The sequence below is a fragment of the Trachypithecus francoisi genome, unplaced genomic scaffold (assembly GCF_009764315.1).
Source record: "Trachypithecus francoisi isolate TF-2019V2 unplaced genomic scaffold, Tfra_2.0 Lachesis_group8, whole genome shotgun sequence".
In the NCBI taxonomy this organism is placed as follows: domain Eukaryota; kingdom Metazoa; phylum Chordata; class Mammalia; order Primates; family Cercopithecidae; genus Trachypithecus; species Trachypithecus francoisi.
In genome coordinates, this window is record NW_022681473.1 from 107,510,834 (window position 1) to 107,531,887 (window position 21,054).

A 21,054-nucleotide genomic window follows, 5' to 3' on the forward strand; every position below is an offset into this window, starting at 1 on the left:
GGTGCGGTAGCTCACGCCTGTAATCCCAGCACTCTGGGAGGCCAAGGCGGGCAGATCACCTGAGGTCGGAGTTTGAAATCAGCCTGATCAACATGGAGAAACCCTGTCTCTACTAAAAATACAAAAATTAGTCAGGCATGGTGGCGCATGCCTGTAATCCCAGCTACTCGGGAGGCTGAAGCAGGAGAATCTCTTGAACCTGGGAGACGGAGGTTGCAGTGAGCCGAGATTGCACCATTGCACTCCAGCCTGCACAACAAGAGTGAAACTCTGTCTCAAAATAAATGAATAAATAAAAATAAGTAAACAAAATAGAAAAGGAAACCTAGGCTTGAAGAAATGACTGGAGCAAGCTCTTGAGATACTGTATTCTTTTGTTTTTTTTTTTTGAAAGGGAGTCTCTCTCTGTTGCCCAGGCTGGAGTGTAGTGGCGCCATCTCAGCTCACTGCAAGCTCTGCCTCCTGGGTTCACGCCATTCACCCGCCAACACACCCGGCTAATTTTTTGTATTTTTAGTAGAGACGGGGTCTCACCATGTTAGCCAGGATGGTCTCGATCTCCTGACCTCATGATCCGCCCGCCTCAGCCTCCCAAAGTGCTGGGATTACAGGCGTGAACCACGGTGCCCGGTGAGATACTGTACTCTTGCCACGGCGCCCTATCCCGTGTTCCTCCCACCAGTCCCAGTAACCCGCTGAGTTAGAGCATAAATGCTCCCTGCCCATCTAAGTATGTTTTGAAATAGGCCGTCTCTCCCTAAGTGCCAAAATACCTAAGTACCTTGGCTTACAGATCATCTTTTTTTTTTTTTTTTTTTTTGAGACGGAGTCTCACTCTGTAGCCCAAGCTGGAGTGCAGTGTCACTATCTCAGCTCACTGCAATCTTCGCCTCTGGGGCTTAAGCAATTCTCCTGCCTCAGCCTCCCAAGTAGCTGGGATTAGAGGTGTGTGCCACCACACTTGGTTGATTTTTTTGTATTTTTAGTAGAGACGGGGTTTCACCATGTAGCCCTGATGGTCTCGAACTCCTGAGCTCAGGCAATCCACCCACATTGGCCTCCCAAAGTGCTGGGATTACAGGCATGAGCACTACGCCCGGCCGATATAATCTTCTTTCACACAATCACCTTCTCTGTCCAGACCTGTGCAAAGTGCTGAAGACCAGAGTTGACCAAGACAGTTGTCCATGCAATAATTCTTTTTTTTTCGAGACAGGGTCTCGTTCTGTCACCCATGCTAGAGTACAGGGTGCAGTCATGGCTTACTGCAGCCTCAACCTCCTGGGCTCAACCGATCCTCCCATCTAAGCCTCTAGAGTAGCTGGGACTGCAGGTGCATGCCGCCATGCCTGGCTAATTTTTTTTTTTTTAATTATTTTTTGTGGAGTCAGGGTTTTATTATGTTGCCCAAGCTGGTCTCAAACTCCTGGGCTCAAGTGATCCTTCTGCCTCAGCCTCCTAAAGTGCTGGGATTGCAGGTGTGAGCGACCACACCCCAGCCTCAGGCTATAAGTTTTTTTTTTTTTTTTTTTAGATGGAGTCTCACTCTATCCAAGGCTGGAGTGTGCAATGGCATGATCTTGGCTCACTGCAACCTCTGCCTTCTGCGTTCCAATTATTCTCCTGCCTTAGTCTCCTGAGTAGCTGGGACTACAGGTGCCTGCCACCACGCCTGGCTAATTTTTTTGTATTTTTAGTAGAGATGGGGTTTCACCATGTTGGTCAGGCTGGTCTCGAACTACTGACCTCAGGTGATCCACCCACCTTGGCCTCCCAAAGTGCTGGGATTCTAGGCGTGAGCCACTGTGCCCCATCCTGAGGTCACACAACAGAGGACATGCCCACGGCATGACTCACAGTACTTCTGTCTGCAAGAAGCCAAAGTATATGTTATTAATAAAACCTACATGGCTGTCGTATCCATGGGGAAGGTGATGGGGGGGGGAAACAGATTGCTCTGAACTGTGTCCAGGAACTGCCACCAGGTGACTGCCTTGCATGGCTAGATAAGTGGAATTAAGCTAGAGTTTATCAGGCCCAAACTGTCACCCCTGAGACTACATTCACGGGGTTCCTATACTTCCCCTCCCACATTCCATTCTACTCTCCTTGAAGAACCTCTTTTAAAATGCAAATGTGTTGTTCACCCTGCTGCTGGGATGCCCTGCCCTTCCTTTCTCTGATTTATTTATTTATTGAGACAGGGTCTCTCTTTATTGCCCAGGTTGGAGTGCAGTGGCGCAATCTCGGTTCACTGTGACCTCCGCCTCCCAGGTTCAAGCAATTCTCCTGCTTCAGTCTCCTGAGTAGCTGTGATTATAGGCATGTGCCACCATGCCCAGATAATTTTTTGTGCTTTTTTTATTTTTATTTTTGAGATAGAGTTTTGCGTTATCTCCCAGGCTACAGTGCAGTGGCATAATCTTGACTCACTGCAACCTCTACCTCCCAAGTTCAAGCAATTCTTGTGCCTCAGCCTCCTGAGTAGCTGGAACTACAGGCCCATGCCACCACTCCTGGTTGATTTTTTTTTTTTTTGGATACAGAGTCTTGCTTGCCTCCCAGGCTGGAGTGCAGTAGTGTGATCTCGGCTCACAGCAACCTCCGCCTCCTGGATTCAAGCGATTCTCCTGCCTCAGCCTCCTGTGTAGCTGGGACTGCAGGCATGCACCACCCAGCCTGGCTAATTTTTGTATTTTTAGTAGAGATGAGGTTTTACCATGTTGCCCAGGCTGGTCGTGAACTTCTGGGCGCAGGCAATCCACCTGCCTTGGCCTCCCAAAGTGCTAGGATTACAGGTATAAGCCACCATGCCTGGCCAATTTTTTGTATTTTTAGTAGAGACGGGGTTTCACCATGTTGGCCATGGTGACCAGTTTCAGCTGGTCTCAAACTCCTGGCCTCAGGAGATCTGCCATCACCCCCAGCCTTCCAAAGTGCTGAGATTACAGGCATGAGCCACTGCGCGTGGCCCTCTGATTTATTTTTTCAGATCCAGAACAAATATTACCTCCTCTGCACTCCCTTTTCCAGACTCTCCTAATGCTTTGCCTCTGCCACTGACGAACATCATTTGTTTGTCTGTTTTTTATATTTTTATTTTCTATTTTCTTTTCTTTTTCTTTCTTTCTTTTTTTTTTTGAGATGGAGTCTCACTCTGTTGCCCAGGCTGGAGTGCAGGGGTGCAATCTCCGCTCACTGCAAGCTCTGCCTCCCAGGTTCAGGCCATTCTCCTGCCTAAGCCTCCCGTGTAGCTGGGACTACAGGCACCCACCACCACGCCCGGCTAATTTTTTGTATTTTTAGTAGAGACGGGGTTTCATCGTGTTAGCAAGGATGGTCTAGATCTCCTGACCTCATGACCCGTCCGTGTCGGCCTCCCAAAGTGCTGGGATTACAGGTGTGAGCCACCGTGCCCATCCTTATTTTCTATTTTCATTTTAAGTAGAGACAGGGTCTCACTGTATTGCCCAGGCTGGTCTTGAACTCCTGGTCTCAAATGATCCTCCTGCCTCGGCCTGGAAGTACATCATCTGTAAATGTGGTAGTTGGTTCCATTAAAATGAGGTGCATCCCTTGTTCTGGTTGGCAGCCCAGGGCCTAGTGCTGAACCTGGCTCAAGGGGGCGAGGTGCTCAGTACTACCCAATACCACACTACAATGAATGAACAAATGTCTAAATGAAACATTCACATTGTTTTCAGTAAGTCCTATTCCCAGCCCTGCCCTGGAGAGCCTGTTGGTGCCCTAGTGCACAGCTCTGTTGTGTGAATATTGTACACTCATGCTTGCATACAAAGGCGTGCCGCGGCTGTGGGTGGTAGGTGGCTCCCCTTTCTGGGCTACGTGAGCCCAGGGTGTGGAAGTGTGTGGAAGTGCAGGGATAAGGGTGGGAGCTTCGGGAACTGGGAAGCCCCAGGGCTAGGTCATGAATGAGTGTCAGACCCGAAGAGCAGGTTGGGGTGCAAGCTGTCCTTCAGCCCCCATTCTTCCTCCTTTCTTAACCAAGGTTACCAGAGGCCACACACTTATAGGTCTGGGGTCTGAAGAGGAACAGATACCTAAGGGAGAACCCAAGGAAGCCTTAGGCTCAGGTCTCTGCCTGAAGGTAGGCTGGGGAGGTGGAGAGGGACAGAGGGAAGAATCCCCCCCGACACCAGCGCCTCAGGGAGGCCCCCGGGTAAGGTAGGAAGACTCAGATCGGGGATTTTGTTCTGGCTTATCCACTTCCTAACTCAATCAACCTGCACAAGTCGTTTCACCCTTCTGAGCATCAGTTTCTTCATCTGTAAAATGGGCCTAATAAGCAGCCCAGCCTGGGAGGTGGTTAGTGAGGTCACTGGGTGTCAATGGCGCTTGGAAACCTGCAGAGGGCAGTACTAGCGGCAATGCCCGCGGGGATGGAGGCAGCGAGGGGCGGGGGCGGGGGCGGGGGCGATGGCGGGACGGGTGGCGCCGGAGTGCCAGCCCTGCGCCTGCTCCGGAGCACCGGGCCCCTCTCGCTGACCCTCTCAGACCCCGCAGATCCGAGTGCCTGGGTTCATCCTCTTTCACTCCCGCTGCCAGGGCCGCGCAGGCGGGCGGAGGCGGGCAGGAAGCGCCTCGCCGAGGAGCCGGGGACTCTGGGAGTCAGCGGGAGACGCCGGCGTCCTCTCAGCCGACCCCTCCGGGCAGCGGCCGACGTCTCCTGAACTGTGCAGCCGCGGGGTAAAGGCCTGGCGGGCTTGATCGCCACTGCGCCCCTGGCTGGGAGGCCGTGATGAGCGGGGGGCAGGGCGGGCGGGGGGAGGAGGCTGTGCAAGGGCCGCGGGGAGATCCCGGCCGGGAACGAGAGGGACGGAGCTGGGCGCTGAATGGCGGGCGTTCTGGCAAGTCTCCCCCTGGGTCCCCGAGGCAACCTGAAAGTAGGAGAGCTGTTTGGGACCCAGTTTGGTGGAGGAGCTCTGGACTTGTGGGAACACCGCCCCTGTACGTTTCCTGCAGTGCCCCCTCCTTTTCTCACTGCTGTGGAGACCTGGGTGATCACCCAGAGAACTGCCCTCGGCCCTGCGAGTCCCATCTTGACTCAGTGGCCCTAGATCCGAGGTTAACCCGGAACCTAGGCTTTGTCAGGCTTCCGGAGCCCTCTCTTAACCCTTCCCCAGCCCATGGGACGGGCCAGCAGCCAGCCAGCTCCTCTGCTGGTGGCCTAATGCAGCCAGTTCTCCCTAAGCGTGCCCTACCCAAGAAGCCCCGATCTCGGTGGAAGAGACCAGGTGCTAAATAGGGACACATTCCATTTAAGTGAGTTCAGAGGCCTCAGAAAAGACTTTCCAGGGACGGAGACTTTTGAGTAGGATCTTAAAAGATTGATTGGGGCCCAAGCCTGCAGTCCCTGCACTTTGGGAGGCCAAGGCGGGCGGATCACTTTAGCCTGGGAGTTCGAGACCACCCTGGGCAACAATGGTGAAAACCCTGTCTCTACAAAAACAAAGAACAAAAATTAGCCAGGTGTGGTGGCACATCACTGTAGTCCTAGCTACTCAGGAGGCTGAAGCAGGAGGACTGCTTGAGCCCAGGAGGTAGAGGTTGCTGTGAGCTGAGATCGCACCACTGCACTCCAGCCTGGGCAACCGAGCGAGAGACCCTGTCTCAGAAAAAAAAAAAAAAAATAGATTGGTTGGGACTCTAACAGAGGAGAAAGGTCATTCCAAACTGAGAAGAGTGTATGAACAAATTTAGGACAGCAAGAGCAAGAATCCGGTGAGCCTGGGGAATAAGGTACGGGCTGGGACAAACTCAGAAAAACAGCTTGTGAGAGCCTGGTGTTTGGACTCTATAAGTAACCTCGGACTTTCGGGAGGTGCTTGGTGCCTGGGGTGAGGGATTAGAATGGGATGAGACTGAAGGCAGAAAGGCTGGTGAGGAGATCGGGTCCAATAAATGCTGGTCAGGACAGCAACTGGCTGGCAAAGCAGTGGGGAGGAATTGCTGGTACTCTTCACACTGCCTGAAGGAGCAGGGGAAGAAAGATTTGAAGACAGAGGTCAGGTTTCTAGTGTAAGGCATAGGTGGGAAGATTTACAGCAAGGTAAATGACAAGAGGAGGGAATGATGAGTTCAGTTTTACATGGGAGAAGTTTGAAGCAGTGGCAGGTTGTCCATCTGGAGATGTCAAGTGAGAAGTTCATTCATTTATTTATTATTTATGTCAGCTTCAAAAGCTGCTTACATAAAAGTCACAGAGAACATAAAATGATAATGCCGTTAAAACTCAGCTAAAAGGACCTGATATCTGGGGAAGAAAGGCAGAGTGGGATGGATAATTATTACTGGAAAATCTAGGCACAGAAAAGCCACTGAAAATGAACACAGGACTCCTATCTGAGCTTGCTGGCAACCAAGAAGGAAAAAGGACATCTAAATAAAGCAGTTTCCCAGGGTGGAACTCAGGGAAAGGTGTTCGTGAAACTTCAGGGGAGAGGCAAGATGTGGTAGGAAGCCTGGGTGTGATGGCTCATGCTCGTAATCCCAGCACTTTGCAAAGCCAAGGCAGGTGGATTACCTGCCTTGGTCAGAAGTTCGAGACCAGCTTGACCAACATGGTAAACCCCATCTCTACTAAAACTACAAAAATTATCCCAGTGTGGTGGTGGGCACCTGTAATCCCAGCTACTTGGGAGGCTGAGGCAGGAGAATGGGATCCCTCAAGTTGGAGAGTTTGGGAGAGGGATGAGAGCTGAAAGCCAGGCCAGGGCTTCAGCAGGGCCAACATTTGAGGAAGGGCTGATCCTCTCTTGGGAGGAAGGTCCCTCCTTCGCTGGAATGGGGTTAGGGGTGCAGGGGAGGAGTGGTGGCAGTGATCCATTCATACCATTCTTCTTGCAGGCTAGAAGTCAGTCCTAGGCCCCCCAGGCTCTGGCCTTCTCTCCCAGAATGAGGTGGGGCCACCATTTGCCCAGGGCCTCTTGGGGCTCTGGTTTTGGAAGAGCACTCCAGCCACCAGGTGAGTAGGAAGCAGGGGTTTCTGTTTTTATCTCTTTCTTGCTTTCCAGGGTCCACATGATGCCTCCAAGACAGCAGGGATCCAGATACCAGGTACACTAGTCTCAGCTCTGTGATTCTCTAGCTGTTGATCTGCAGCATGTCACCTCACCTTCCTCAGCTGCCTTTTTCCCATCCTAAAATAAGGGAGTTGGACTTGGCCAGGTGCAGTGGCTCATTCCTGTAATTCTAGTACTTTGGGAGACCAAGGCGGTCGGATCATGAAGTCAGGAGTTCAAGACCAGCCTGGCAACATGGTGAAACCCTGTCTCTATTAAAACTACAAAAAAAAATTAGCCGGGCATAGTGGTGCACACCTGTAATCCCAGCTAGTTGGGAGGCTGAGGCAGGAGAATCATTTGAACCTGGGAGGCAGAAGTTGCAGTGAGCCGAGATTGCACCATTGCACTCCAGCCTGGACAATAGAGTAAGACTCTGTCTCAAAAAAAAAAAAAAAGGAGTTGGACTAGATCGTCTTCGAGAGTCTCTTGTAGCTACATAAGTCTAGGAACTTGTCTGACTTGACTTTACATACAACAGAGATTTACTGAGTGTCTGCTGTACTGCAGACCTGGTGTTAAGTTCTAAGTAAGAAATTGTGAACAAAAACAGACGTTAAGGGGGACAAAAAAATTTTGAAACACCCAAATGTGATCCTTCTCATGGAGGAGAGAGGAATGAATGTTAATCAAATAATTACACAACGAAATATAAAGTTGCAAAATAACGTGGCCGGGCGCGGTGGCTCAAGCCTGTAATCCCAGCACTTTGGGAGGCCGAGACGGGCGGATCACGAGGTCAGGAGATCGAGACCATCCTGGCTAACACGGTGAAACCCCGTCTCTACTAAAATATACAAAAAACTAGCCGGGCGAGGTGGCAGGCGCCTGTAGTCCCAGCTACTTGGGAGGCTGAGGCAGGAGAATGGCGTAAACCCAGGAAGCGGAGCTTGCAGTGAGCTGAGATCCGGCCACTGCACTCCAGCCTGGGCGACAGAGCGAGACTCCGTCTCAAAAAAAAAAAAAAAAGTTGCAAAATAACTGCTGCAAAGGGACAGTACCTGCTGCAATGAGAGCAGACACTGGGGGGTTTGATGTAGACGTGGGTTCTGTGTATTGGATGGCTCTGCAGATGCTATTTCTTCCTTCTCTCTGTAGATGAACGTATCCCCTTCCTGATCCACTGGAGTTGGCCCCTTCAAGGGGAGCGTCCCCTTGGGCCCCCTAGGTGAGGCCTGGGTGTCATACCTTAGGACTAATCTGGGCACAACAGAGCAGACTGGGAAGGGTCAAGACTTGGGGCTAGCTTGATCTCCTGGGGACCTTGGGGAGGGGCTTGGTCCTCTGGGGGAGGGAGGATACAGTGGCAGCTCCAAGGCCTGAGAGGAAGTTGGCTTCGATCATCTGTGGTAGAAGGCATAGTAGTCAGTGGAGGGAGGACCCTGTGGGAAGTGGGTGGAGCCTGGCATGACCAGCCTGAGTTCCAGGCAGGCAGTCAGCAGTGGGGGCTGGAGGGCTAGGGTTAAGGCCTCAGCACCTGGGAAGGGTGTGAGAGTCAGACAAGCCTCTAAACTTGGGGGTCCAGTGTGGGGCCTATATCTCAGGAAACCAGAAATCTAGCAGTGCAGACGGGCTTGGATCCAGAGCTTGCGAAGGGGCTGATCCAAGATCCAAGTCCCAGCTCATCCCTTCTCCTTGTTCCCAGGGCCTTTAGACGCCACCATGGAAGCTTGGCAGACAGTGCTCCCCGGTCCGGGAGGCATGGACGGCTGTTCCCCAGCGCCTCTGCAACTGGTAAAGGGACTGGCTGGGACCCTGGTCGGGAGGTGTGGTGGGGAGATGGGGCTGGAAGGAGAAGCAGGGTGAGGAAAGCATAGAGGATCCACTGCCATCTTCCATTGGTGTTCCCTCCTCCTCTCCCTCCCTCCCATCTGTGTGTGTATCCCTTCCTGCAATGCTCTTGCAATGCACACTTATATGTACAAAGCACTAGGAGAGCCATACCATCCCTATCCTCAACCAAGTTGGGTCAAGCGGGTTAAGACGACACATAGGTCACTGTGAAACCAGTTGGTCCAGGCTCAGCATTACATGTCCAGTGGCTCCCCACTTTCTGACACAGGGGTTCCAGACTTTCTGGACAGTCTGTATTTTCTCAGGGAGTCTTGTGTGCCCACCATTGTGGGCCCCAGCATCTATGCCTTGATGTCCCAGCCTGACCTCACCACTGCCCTGATTGGCCCTAAGCTACATCTCCAGGCTCCTTTCTCTGACCCATTTCCCTTGTCTTCCCACTCAGAAGCCATACAGCGGTACCGCCGGAACCTGGCTGAGTGGTTCAGCAGGCTGCCCAGGGAGGAGCGCCAGTTTGGCCCGACTTTTGCCCTAGACACGGTCCATGTTGATCCCGTGATCCGCGAGAGCACCCCCGATGAGCTACTTCGACCACTCGCGGAGCTGGCCCTGGAGCATCAGCCACCCCAGGCTGGGCTCCCCCCACTGGCCCTGTCTCAGCTCTTTAACCCGGATGCCTCTGGGCGCCGGGTGCAGACAGTGGTGCTTTATGGGACAGTGGGCACAGGCAAGAGCACGCTGGTGCGCAAGATGGTTCTGGACTGGTGTTACGGGCGGCTGCCGGCCTTCGAGCTGCTCATCCCCTTCTCCTGCGAGGACCTGTCATCCCTGGGCCCTGCCCCAGCCTCCTTGTGCCAACTTGTGGCCCAGCGCTACACGTCCCTGAAGGAGGTTCTGCCCCTGATGGCTGCCGCTGGGTCCCACCTCCTCTTTGTGCTCCATGGCTTAGAGCGTCTCAACCTCGACTTCCGACTGGCAGGCACGGGACTTTGCAGTGACCCGGAGCAACCAGAGGAACCAGCTGCTATTATCGTCAACTTGCTGCGCAAATACATGCTGCCTGAGGTGGGTGGCCCCTCACCCCAGGCTATCACTGCTGCCCCTTGACTCGCCCCGTAGGTCCTGGGTTACTTTAACTCCTGGGCCCTTCACTTCCCAGCGGTGCGACCCAGAACAAGTCAGTGACTTCCGCAGGCTTCTGTTCCTTTCTTCTTGAGTTGCTCAGATCAAATGGGATACTGCACATAACATTAGCACAGCAGCCTGGATCACAGCAGGAGTTCAGTAATTGCTAGTTATAACTGTTATCCTCATCAATGTCTTCCTCCTTGGACACTCAGTCTTCAGGGGTCCCCTGGGAATAGAGGCAGTCAACAGGACACTAAGGTCTTTCTTAACTTTCAACCATGATCTTCCCAGGCCAGCATTCTAGTGACCACTCGGCCCTCTGCCATTGGCCGTATCCCCAGCAAGTACGTGGGCCGCTATGGTGAGATCTGTGGTTTCTCTGATACCAACTTGCAGAAGCTCTACTTCCAGCTCCGCCTCAACCAGCCGGACTGCGGGTGCGGTTCAGGTGTCTCCGCCGCACCAGCTCAGCGTGACAACCTGGTGCAAATGCTCTCCCGGAACCTGGAGGGGCACCACCAGATCGCCGCTGCCTGTTTCCTGCCGTCCTATTGCTGGCTCGTCTGTGCCACCTTGCACTTCCTGCATGCCCCCACGCCTGCTGGGCAGACTCTTACAAGTATCTATACCAGCTTCCTGCGCCTCAACTTCAGCGGGGAAACCCTGGACAGCACTGACCCCTCCAATTTGTCCCTGATGGCCTATGCAGCCCGAACCATGGGCAAGCTGGCCTATGAGGGGGTGTCCTCCCGCAAGACCTACTTCTCTGAAGAGGATGTCTGTGGCTGCCTGGAGGCTGGCATCAAGACGGAGGAGGAGTTTCAGCTGCTGCACATCTTCCGCCGGGATGCCCTGAGGTTTTTCCTGGCCCCATGTGTGGAGCCGGGGCGTCCGGGAACCTTCGTGTTCACTGTGCCTGCCATGCAGGAATACCTGGCTGCCCTCTACATTGTGCTGGGTTTGCGCAAGACGACCCTGCAAAAGGTGGGCAAGGAAGTGGCTGAGCTCGTGGGCCGTGTAGGGGAGGACGTCAGCCTGGTACTGGGCATCATGGCCAAGCTGCTGCCTCTGCGGGCTCTGCCTCTGCTCTTCAACCTGATCAAGGTAACATCCCTGAGACCCCCACCTGCTTCTTCCCTCCCCAGCACCCCAAGCTGCCCATGCCCCCACATGGTTCCCTGTTCACCCCTTGCTCCTTTCCCAGCAGGAAACTGCTGCTTCCTGCACAGGTATGAATCTTCTTCCTGGATCTGGTTTCAGCTCTGGGCATTTTGGCTTTTGGTGGGATTGCTTAGAGAGAAGCCACAAGGCTGGGGAAGGCTTGGTGGCTAGGGAGGGGAATCTGGGGACATGGGGACTTTAATAACAATCCTACATGGATTCCTAAAAATGGTTTCTTTTTTGTGTCTTTCCTCCTAGGAGGCAGGCCTGTCCTCTACTTTGCAGGTCCAGAAACTCAATTGTGTCTGTTCCTCCAGAGGTGATTAGGCTCTGAGAGTGATGACTCATCCTAACTAAATCACCAGAGACAGGTTTATAAAGCAGATGCCATTTTATTCATTTATACTAGGAAGATGAATGGCATTGGTAATTGGCTTAGGGGAGTCATCCTGAGGGCAGGTCCACTCCAGAAACCAAATTACAGACTTGAGGACTGTGCTGTGAGCGGCATAGCTGAGCGAGGTCTTTGAGGGCTGGAAGGAGCCACTGTGTGATGTGTGTCAGGCGCTTTATCAGTGTTAATCAGTGTTCTTCCTTTTGTTTTTCACATCACTCCTGGAAAGGAAAGACTATTTTTTTTTTTTTTTTTTTGAGAAGGAGTTTCACTCTTGTTGCCCAGGCTGGAGTGCAATGGCACGATGTCGGCTCACTGCAACCTCCGCCTCCCAGGTTCAAGCGATTCTCCTGTCTCAGCCTCCTGAGTAGCTGGGATTACAGATATGCGCCACCACACCCGGCTAACTTTTTTATTTTTAGTAGAGACAGGGTTTCATCATGTTGGTCGGGCTGGTCTTGAACTCCTGACTTCAGGTGATTTGCCTGCCTCGGCCTCCCAAAGTGCTGGGATTACAGGTGTGAGCCACTGTGCCCGGCCTGGAAATTTTATTATGATCCCTTTTACAGACGAATAAACTGAGTCTCAGAGAGGTAAAGTAACTTGTCCAAGATCACTCAAATAGTAAGTTTAAAAAGCTGGGACAGGAACTCAGGGCTTTGTGATTCTGAATCCTGTGCTCTTTCTGCCAAACTATACTGGTGCATTGTGGATATTTCTGTCAAGCTGTGGGACCTTGCTAGGTAACCTTTGTTTTCTCTAGGAATGTTTCAGCAACCGATTTTGAGGAGGCAGAGTGCTGATTAGTGCCGGCAGAATTTCAACACTTTTTAAAAAAAATTTAAATGTATTTTTATTTTTATTTTTTGAGACAGAGTCTTACTCTGTTGCCCAGGCTAGAGTGCAGTGGTGCAATCATAGCTCACTGCAGTTTCAACCTCCTGGGCTCAAACAATCCTCCCACTTCAACTTCACTGAGTAGCTGGCACCTCAGGCATGTGCCACCATCCCTGGCTAATTTTTAAAAATTTTAATTTTGTAGCTGGGTGCAGTGGCTCACGCCTATAATCCTAGCACTTTGGGAGGTGAGGCAGGTGGATCACCTGAGATCAGGAGTTTGAGACCAGCCTGGACAACATAGTTAGCCAAGTGTGGTGCTGGGTGCCTGTAATTCCAGCCACTTGGGAGGCTGAGGCAGAAGAATTGCTTGAACCTGGGAGGTGGAGGTTGCAGTGAGCCAAGATTGCGCCACTGCACTCCAGCCTGAGTAACAGAGCGAGACTCCTTCTCAAAAATAAAATTAAAAAAAATTTAATTTAATTTAATTTAAAAATAAAAAATGTTTAATTTTGTAGAGATGGGGTCTCATTAGTGATCCTCTCACTTTGGCCTCCCAAAGTGCTGGGCTACAGGTGTGAACCAGTGTGCCCAGCCAACTTTTTCTTTTTATAGGCACCAAAGCATAAGGGCTAAGCACAGGGATTTGGTAACTCAGCTATTTGAGTTCAAATCCAGGCTCTGCTACTTATTAGCTGTGAGACCTTGGACAGGTTACTTAACTCTGTGCCTCAGATTCCTCATCTGTGAAATGGAGATAATACTAGAACTTATATCACTGGCCTAACATGAAGATTAAAGGAACTCATCCTCAGGGTCTGGCACATGGTAAGTGCTGTTTAATTGCTTTTGTTTTTGTTTTTGTTTTTTTTTTTTTTTTTTTTTTTTTTGAGGCGGAGTCTCGCTCTGTCGCCGGACTGGAGTGCAGTGGCCAGATCTCAGCTCACTGCAAGCTCCGCCTCCCGGGTTTACGCCATTCTCCTGCCTCAGCCTCCCGAGTAGCTGGGACTACAGGCGCCCGCCATCTCGCCCGGCTAGTTTTTGTATTTTTAGTAGAGACGGGGTTTCACCATGTTAGCCAGGATGGTCTCGATCTCCTGACCTTGTGATCCGCCCGTCTCGGCCTCCCAAAGTGCTGGGATTACAGGCTTGAGCCACCGCGCCTGGCCTGTTTTTGTTTTTTTGAGATGGAGTCTCGCTCTGTCGCCCAGGCGAGAGTGCAGTGGCACCATCTCTGCTCACTGCAACCTCTGCCTCCTGGGTCTAAGTGATTCTCCCGGCTCAGTCTCCCGAGTAGCTGGGATTACAGGCGCCTGCCACCATACCTGGCTAATTTTTGTATTTTTAGTAGAGACAGGGTTTCACCATGTTGGCCAGGCTGGTCTTGAACTCCTGACCTCAGGTGATCCACCCACCTCAGACTCCCAAATTGTGGGATTACAGGAGTGAGCCACCACACCCGGCTTAGGCTGTTTAATTGTTTGTCACACATAGAAACAAATTTAGTTTGAGACTAGCCTGGACAACATGGTGAAACCCCATTTCTACTAAAAATACAAAAATTAGCCGGGTGTGGTGGCACGTGTCTGTAATCCCAGCTACTTGGGAGGCTGAGGCAGGAGAATCTCTTGAGTCCAGGAAGTGGAGATTGCAGTGAGCCGAGATCGCACCACTGTACTCCAGTCTAGGCGACAGAGCGATACTCTGTCTCAAAAAAAAAAAAAAAAAAAAAAAAAGAAAAGAAACAGGCTCATGCAGCCCACCCCTTCTCACACTATCACCTCTGATAGGAGGTCACAGCTGCTGCTGAGGCCACCCCCGCCTTGAGGATGTGCCTGCTGAACCTGAGTTGCAACGAGAGGCTGCAGTCTCGCGAGGGGATTCAGAAAGCCCTCAGTTATTGAAAACCCACAAGAATTGTCAGCCCCACACCTCCAAGCCCTCTTGGAGGGAGGGCTGCCCTGGCAGAGCACTGAGCCCATCTGTTTATTCACAGTCCTGTGGATTCAGCTTCACAGGGTGACATATGCTGTCACAGGTTAGTGTTGGAGAAGGGGCACTATCACCTCTATGAAAGGAGCCTCACATGTAAACATGAAACTTAGCCAGGTGCAGTGGTGCACACCTGTAGTCACAGCTCTCAGGAGGCCAAGGCAGGAGAATCGCTTGAGCCCAAGAGTTAAAGACTGCAGTGAGCTAGGATCACACCACTGCACTCCAGCCTGGGTGACATAGCAAGACCCTGTCTCTAAACAAATAAAAAATCAAAAAGTGAAAAAAACCCAGACGTTAAAGGAGGTGCCACAAAACAATGTCATGGTTTGTTGCCAGAGGAATGACCCTTCTTCCCTTTCAGAACCATTGCAGGGATGGGGGAAGATATCACAAACCCCCAACATTTATTTCTTTGTCAGATATTTGAGTACCTGCTGTGTGCCAGGCAGTGTGTTAGAATCTGAGGAAACTACAGGCTTCTGCCCTTTCTGATCTAGTCGGAGCTCCTCTCCCAGAAGGAAACTGCTGCTTCCTGCACAGTTTCAGCACAAAAATATCAATGTAACCATATAAGGAAAAATTACGGCAAATGCCTGGAAAGGAGCCCCAGATGCCATGAAAGTGTTAGTGGGGGAACTGGTTTGAGGGGTCAGGAGAGTCTCTTTGTGGAAGGGCATGTCATCTGACCCTTGTAGCATTAGCCAAGGGAAGAAGTGGGGGGGAAATGCCCCAGGAAGGGGCAGCACCCTGGAGGTTTTTTAAATTTTTCTCTTGAGACAGGGTCTTGCTCTGTTGCCCAGGCTGGAGTTCAGTGGTGTGATCTCAGCTCACTGCATCCCCCACCTCCAGTGCTCATGGGACTACAGGCACATGCCACTATGCCTGGCTAATTTTTTTTTTAATTAAAAAAATTTTTTTGCCGGGTGCGGTGGCTCACGCCTATAATCCCAGCACTTTGGGAGGCCGAGGTGGGTAGATCACGAGGTCAGGAGGTCGAGACCATCCTGGCTAACACGGTGAAACCCCATCTCTACTAAAAATACAAAAAATTAGCTGGGCATGGTGGTGGGCGCCTGTAGTCCCAGCTGCTCAGGAGGCTGAGTTAGAATGGCGTGAACCCAGGAGGTGGAGCTTGCAGTGAGCAGAGATTGCACCTCTGCACTCCAGCCTGGGTGACAGAGCGAATCTCTGTCTCAAAAAAAAAAAAAATTTTTTTTTTCAATAGAGACAGCATCTTGCTACATTGGCCAGGCTGGTCTAGAACTCCCGGGCTCAAGTGATCCTCCTGCCTCGACCTCCCTAAGTGCTGGGATTACAGGCATGAGCCACTGCACCAGGCCTGTAGAGGCTTTGAAGGAGGGAAGACCTTGGCACTGTCAAGATGAAAAAAGCCGAAAAGGCAGGAGCATAGTGAGTGGGGCCAAGAGGCTTGTGATGAAGGCATCGTAGTCGGCAGGGCCCAGATCACACAAGACCTTAAAGCAGTAGGAGCTGCATCAATCGTAGTTGCTGAGACAACAATGACGTTGAAGATGGTGATGTATTTGTGACACCTAGCCCGGTCCCAAACTAAGTGTATAATACATGCTAATTCCTTCTCACCACCTCCTGGGTTTGAAAATGTATCAGGGTGTTTGGGAAAGAGAAAGAAGTTCCTAATGTCTGGAGCACATGAGACAGGTGTTGAGATATGACCCTGGGAAAGTCAAATTAGGGCCAAATTATTAAAAGTTTTGGGCCGGGTGCAGTGGCTTATGCCTATAATCCTAGCACTTTGGGGGCCTAGGCGAGGGAGCCCAGGAGTTCAAGACCAGCTTTGGTGACACAGCAAGACCCCATCTCTAGTTTTAAAAAACATTTCATATTCCAGGCTAAATGTTTGGAGTTTGCCACATAGGCAGTGGAAGGTGTCGCAGCAGGGGAGTAGCATGATCAGACAAATTATGCTAAGTTCATGGGGAGATCACAGGGCTGGAGCAGTCACGGGGGTGTACCTTAAGCTGAGCCTTGAAGGCTGAACAGGCACGTGGAAGGCCACAGTGACCCTCCCCTGCTTCTTTTTCAGGTGGTTCCACGAGTGTTTGGGCGCATAGTGGGTAAAAGCCGGGAGGCGGTGGCCCAGGCCATGGTGCTGGAGATGTTCCGAGAGGAGGACTATTACAATGATGATGTTCTGGACCAGATGGGCGCCAGTATCCTAGGCGTGGAGGGCCCCCGGCGCCACCCAGATGAGCCTCCTGAGGATGAAGTCTTCGAGCTCTTCCCCATGTTCATGGGCGGGCTTCTCTCTGCCCACAACCGAGCTGTGCTAGCTCAGCTTGGCTGCCCCATCAAGAACATGGATGCCCTGGAGAATGCCCAGGCCATCAAGAAGAAGCTGGGCAAGCTGGGCCGGCAGGTGCTGCCCCCATCGGAGCTCCTTGACCACCTCTTCTTCCACTACGAGTTCCAGAACCAGCGCTTCTCTGCCGAGGTGCTCAGCTCCCTTCGTCAGCTCAACTTGGCAAGTGTGCGTATGACACCCGTCAAGTGCACAGTGGTGGCATCTGTGCTGGGCAGCGGAAGGCATGCCCTGGATGAGGTGAATTTGGCCTCCTGCCAGCTAGACCCTGCTGGGCTGCGCACACTCATGCCTGTCTTCCTGCGTGCCCGGAAACTGGGGTGAGGACCTATCCTCATGCACAGGCATGAAGAGGGTTGGAGGTGAAGCAGTGGGAAGAGAAACCAGGGAAGCCAGGGAAACCAGAGGTACTGACGAGTGACCAGATGAAGAAATCTAGTTTGGGCGGAGGAGACAGGAGCAGCAGAAGGGAGGAGCCAGCCATGGTGGCTCCTGCCTGTAATCCCACTGCTCTGGGAGGACAAGGCGGAAACATCACTTGAGCCTAGTAGTTTGAGACCATCCTGGGCAACATAGCAAGACCCTGTCTCTACAAAAGAATTTAAAAATTAGTCAGGTGAGGCCGGGCAGGGTGGCTCAAGCCTGTAATCCCAGCACTTTGGGAGGCCGAGACGGGCGGATCACGAGGTCAGGAGATCGAGACCATCCTGGCGAACACGGTGAAACCCCGTCTCTACTAAAAAATACAAAAAACTAGCCGGGCGAGGAGGCGGGCGCCTGTAGTCCCAGCTACTCGGGAGGCTGAGGCAGGAGAATGGCCTGAACCCGGGAGGCGGAGCTTGCAGTGAGCCGAGATCCGGCCGCTGCACTCCAGCCCGGGCGACAGAGCGAGACTCCGTCTAAAAAAAAAAAAAAAAAAATTAGGTGTGGTGGCATGTGGCTATCGTCCTAGCTACTCAGGAGGCTGAGGTGGGAGGATTGCTTGAGCCCAGGTGTCTGAGGCTGCAGTGAGTTGTGATCATGCCATTGTGCTCCAACCTGGGTGACAGAGTGAGACCCTGTCTCTCAAAAAAGGGGAGGCAGGTATGGATTCCCAGAGGCAGGCTGATCAAAAAAGGTCATGGTAGATGGACAGACTGCTTGCTGAATTCCCTCCCTGGTCTTTCACCTCCCCTCTGGCCACCTTCTGCTCCAGCTTGCAGCTCAACAGCCTGGGCCCTGAGGCCTGCAAGGACCTCCGAGACCTGCTGCTACATGACCAGTGCCAAATTACCACACTGCGGTGAGTGACTGGGAGTGGGGCATCCTGGTGGCCAGCTAAGGTCAAGGGTGAGCTCCCTGCCTCCTGGCATACTTGGCACAGGCCCACCCAAGGGATAGTAAATGGAGGTGAGTCTAGGCCCTGACTGGTCCCCTCTACTTCCCCCAGGTCCACTGCAAGCAGCAGGGCAGCAGGAAAAGATGCCACCTGTAATGGGTGCTAAGAAACCTCTCACGTGGCTAAAATCAGCCTGGGGGAGGCAGGGAGAGAGGGTGGAATAATACCTAGGCCAGTTGCCTGGTAACAGTGCCACTGATCCCCTTCCAGGATTTTTCCTGCAGCTTCCTGAGGATGACCCTAATGCTGGGCACTCAGTAGACACCCCTGAAGTGTTGACTGATATGTGGGGAACCCGAGCACCTGGTTTCCGAGTTTCTGGTTGGTGTAAGGGGAGGCAAATGAGGAGAGAAAAAGGAAGAGCAGGGAGAAGGATACGGGAGTCAGAGGGAAGGGAGAAGCAGAGGCTGTGGAGGGGGTGAAACAGGCAGAAGAAGGGAAACAGAAATGGTGAAGAGGAAGGGAATAGATAAGAAGGGAGTCGGGGGAAGAGGGAAGGAAAGGCCAGCTCCCCTACTCTCCCTCCTCTGCCAGGCATCACACCCCCTATTGCTCTACCCTTTCTCCTGGGCCTGCATTTCTATGTCCAGGCTCCTTTTGCCCCAAGCAGGGCCCTCTTTGGCCCACGTTCTGACACCCAGCACAGCGCTGCTCCATCAAGGCTGCCAGCACCACCAGCAACCTTGCCTCCCCCTCCTCTCAATGGGCCCTCATAACCTTGGGTTGCACGTGGCTGTAGGCTGTCCAACAACCCGCTGATGGCGGCAGGTGTTGCCCTGCTGATGGAGGGGCTGGCAGGAAACACCTCAGTGACACACCTGTCCCTGCTGCACACCGGCCTTGGGGACAACGGTCTGGAGCTGCTGGCTGCCCAACTGGATCGCAACCGGCAGCTGCAGGAGCTGAACGTGGCTTACAATGGTGCTGGTGACACAGCGGCCCTGGCCCTGGCCAGAGCTGCCCGGGAGCACCCTTCCCTGGAGCTGCTGCAGTGAGTCCTGTCCCTGGTCCCATTGCCCCCAGCCCTTCAGACTACTTCCATCTCTCAACTGTGCTCTTCCAATCCTAGGGAGTGCTTCTGGGCCTGGGCCTGTTGCCTATCCTCTATTCCTGGTTTCTGACTGATCCTTGTCAACCTAGCTCTGAGTCAACCCACCCACTCTGTGACTGGCCCTTAAACTGCCCCAGTTCCCTACCACCATTTCTCCTAAAGGCCTACTGTCCCTGGTCCCATTGAATTCTAGTATCAGGATCGGGTGCGGTGGCTCATGTCTGTAATCCCAGCACTTAGGGAGGCCGAGGCGGGCGCATCACCTGAGGTCAGGAGTTCAAGACCAGCCTGGTCAACATGGTGAAACCCTGTCTCTACTAAACATACAAAAATTATCTGGGCGTGTTGGTGCACACCTGTAATCCCAGCTGCTTGGGAGGCTGAGGCAGGAGAATCGCTTGAACCCGGGAGGTGGAGGTTGTGGTAAGCCGAGATCATGTCACTGCACTCCAATCTGGGTGACAGAGCGAGACTCCGTCTCAAAAAAAAAAAAAAAGAGAGAATTTTAATATTAGTCCCTGCCTCCCACTGGCCAGCACCCTCCATCTCTGGCTCATTGCAGATACTTACCTGATTGCACTCTGCAGCCAGGAGATGAGATGTGAGGCCCCCTGACTTTCCATCTGTCTACCCTCGGGCCCTCCTTCTTGGAGCTCTACTGAATGGCATCGACTTTCTCTCTCCTGCCAGCCTCTACTTCAATGAGCTGAGCTCAGAGGGCCGCCAGGTCTTGCGAGACTTGGGGGCTGCTGCTGAAGGTGGTGCCCGGGTGGTGGTGTCACTGACAGAGGGGACGGCGGTGTCGGAATACTGGTCAGTGATCCTCAGTGAAGTCCAGCGGAACCTCAACAGCTGGGACCGGGCCCGGGTCCAGCGACACCTTGAGCTCCTACTGCGGGATCTGGAAGACAGCCGGGGTGCCACCCTTAATCCTTGGCGCAAGGCCCAGCTGCTGCGAGTGGAGGGCGAGGTGAGGGGCCTCCTAGAGCAGCTGGGAGGCTCTGGAAGCTGAGACACTGGTGGCAGGCACCTAAATATGTGACCACTGGCCCTAAACCTCTTCCCTCTGTGGCCTCCTGGCTTGCACTGCTCCCCCTAGAAAGATTCCTTCAGGAATGGGCACAGCTGTGCCAGCTGCCCTCCTAGGGCATGCTCGACCAGGACCGAGTCTGGAATCTCCAAGTTAAAGATGGTGAATCGATGCTTCGGGCTTGGAGATGGAACATGCCTCCTCTCCATTCATCGAGAAGGACCAAAGCATGTGGCATTTGGATGGCCAGCGTGCCCTGAAGCACCACCACCAAACTTGCCTCCCCCTCCTCTCAAGGAGCCTCTGATTGTGCCACCAAGGGGCTCACATCTTATGTCTGCCATGCCATGCCAGGGGTGTTGCCATCCAGATGTGTTGGAAACTTCCCGTCATGACTTATGCTCACCTGTGGACACTGAGGATGCCCTCGCATTGGTGCGTTCTCCTCATCCTCATGCCCTCTCTGCCACAGTGGTATGATGGCTTGGTGGCCCCCCGAGGCAGATGCACCTGACTTGCTGCTATTAAAAAGCTGTGTGCCTTCCACCGATTGTGACCTCTTCTTTATTGCCTGGTGCTTCCAGGAAGGGCATTCTTCTTGGTCTTTCTGGTTAAACTACCAACCATGATCTATTGCACGTGGTTCTTGGGCACTAGGTTCCGAGGCAGTGGAGGCTGGAGGGGCCCATGAACAAGATACTGGCATGGGGTTTGGCCATGCTGGACTGTATTATTCCGAACTCACGCTGCTAATGAAGACATACCCAAGACATACCCAAGACTCGGCCTTTGGGAGGCTGAGGTGGGCAGATCACCTGAGGTTGGGAGTTTGAGACCAGCCTGACCAATACGGAGAAACCCCA

The 21,054-nt window shown here is 52.7% G+C and overlaps 1 protein-coding gene across 5 annotated transcripts; it reads left to right on the plus strand.

Moving 5' to 3' along the window:
- The first annotated feature begins 4,451 nt into the window (after positions 1 to 4,451).
- On the plus strand, positions 4,452 to 20,739 carry NLRX1 (NLR family member X1). 5 transcript variants are annotated; one of them, XM_033204293.1, is made up of 10 exons: positions 4,452 to 4,707; positions 6,868 to 6,985; positions 8,181 to 8,250; positions 8,728 to 8,816; positions 9,322 to 9,941; positions 10,296 to 11,108; positions 16,457 to 17,052; positions 17,928 to 18,014; positions 18,850 to 19,101; positions 19,852 to 20,739. In XM_033204293.1, the coding sequence occupies exons 2-10, from the start codon at positions 6,916 to 6,918 to the stop codon at positions 20,171 to 20,173; spliced, it is 2,919 nt and encodes a 972-aa protein (XP_033060184.1). In that variant the 5' UTR covers positions 4,452 to 4,707; positions 6,868 to 6,915; the 3' UTR covers positions 20,174 to 20,739. The 5 variants fall into 5 exon arrangements, with proteins under 5 accessions (XP_033060184.1, XP_033060186.1, XP_033060187.1 ...); XM_033204294.1 differs by lacking the exon at positions 6,868 to 6,985 and adding an exon at positions 7,035 to 7,077 and having other exon boundaries at positions 4,581 to 4,707; XM_033204295.1 differs by lacking the exon at positions 19,852 to 20,739 and having other exon boundaries at positions 4,576 to 4,707; positions 6,869 to 6,985; positions 18,162 to 18,872.
- The last annotated feature ends 315 nt before the right edge of the window (positions 20,740 to 21,054 follow it).

Coding starts and splice junctions, on each gene's coding strand:
- NLRX1 (XM_033204293.1), top strand. CDS start 6,916: ATGAGGTGGGGCCACCATTTGCCCAGGGCCTCTTGGGGCTCTGGTTTT. Junction 8,817..9,321: donor CCCCAGCGCCTCTGCAACTG/GTAAAGGGACTG, acceptor CTTCCCACTCAG/AAGCCATACAGCGGTACCGC. Junction 19,102..19,851: donor CCTTCCCTGGAGCTGCTGCA/GTGAGTCCTGTC, acceptor CTCTCCTGCCAG/CCTCTACTTCAATGAGCTGA.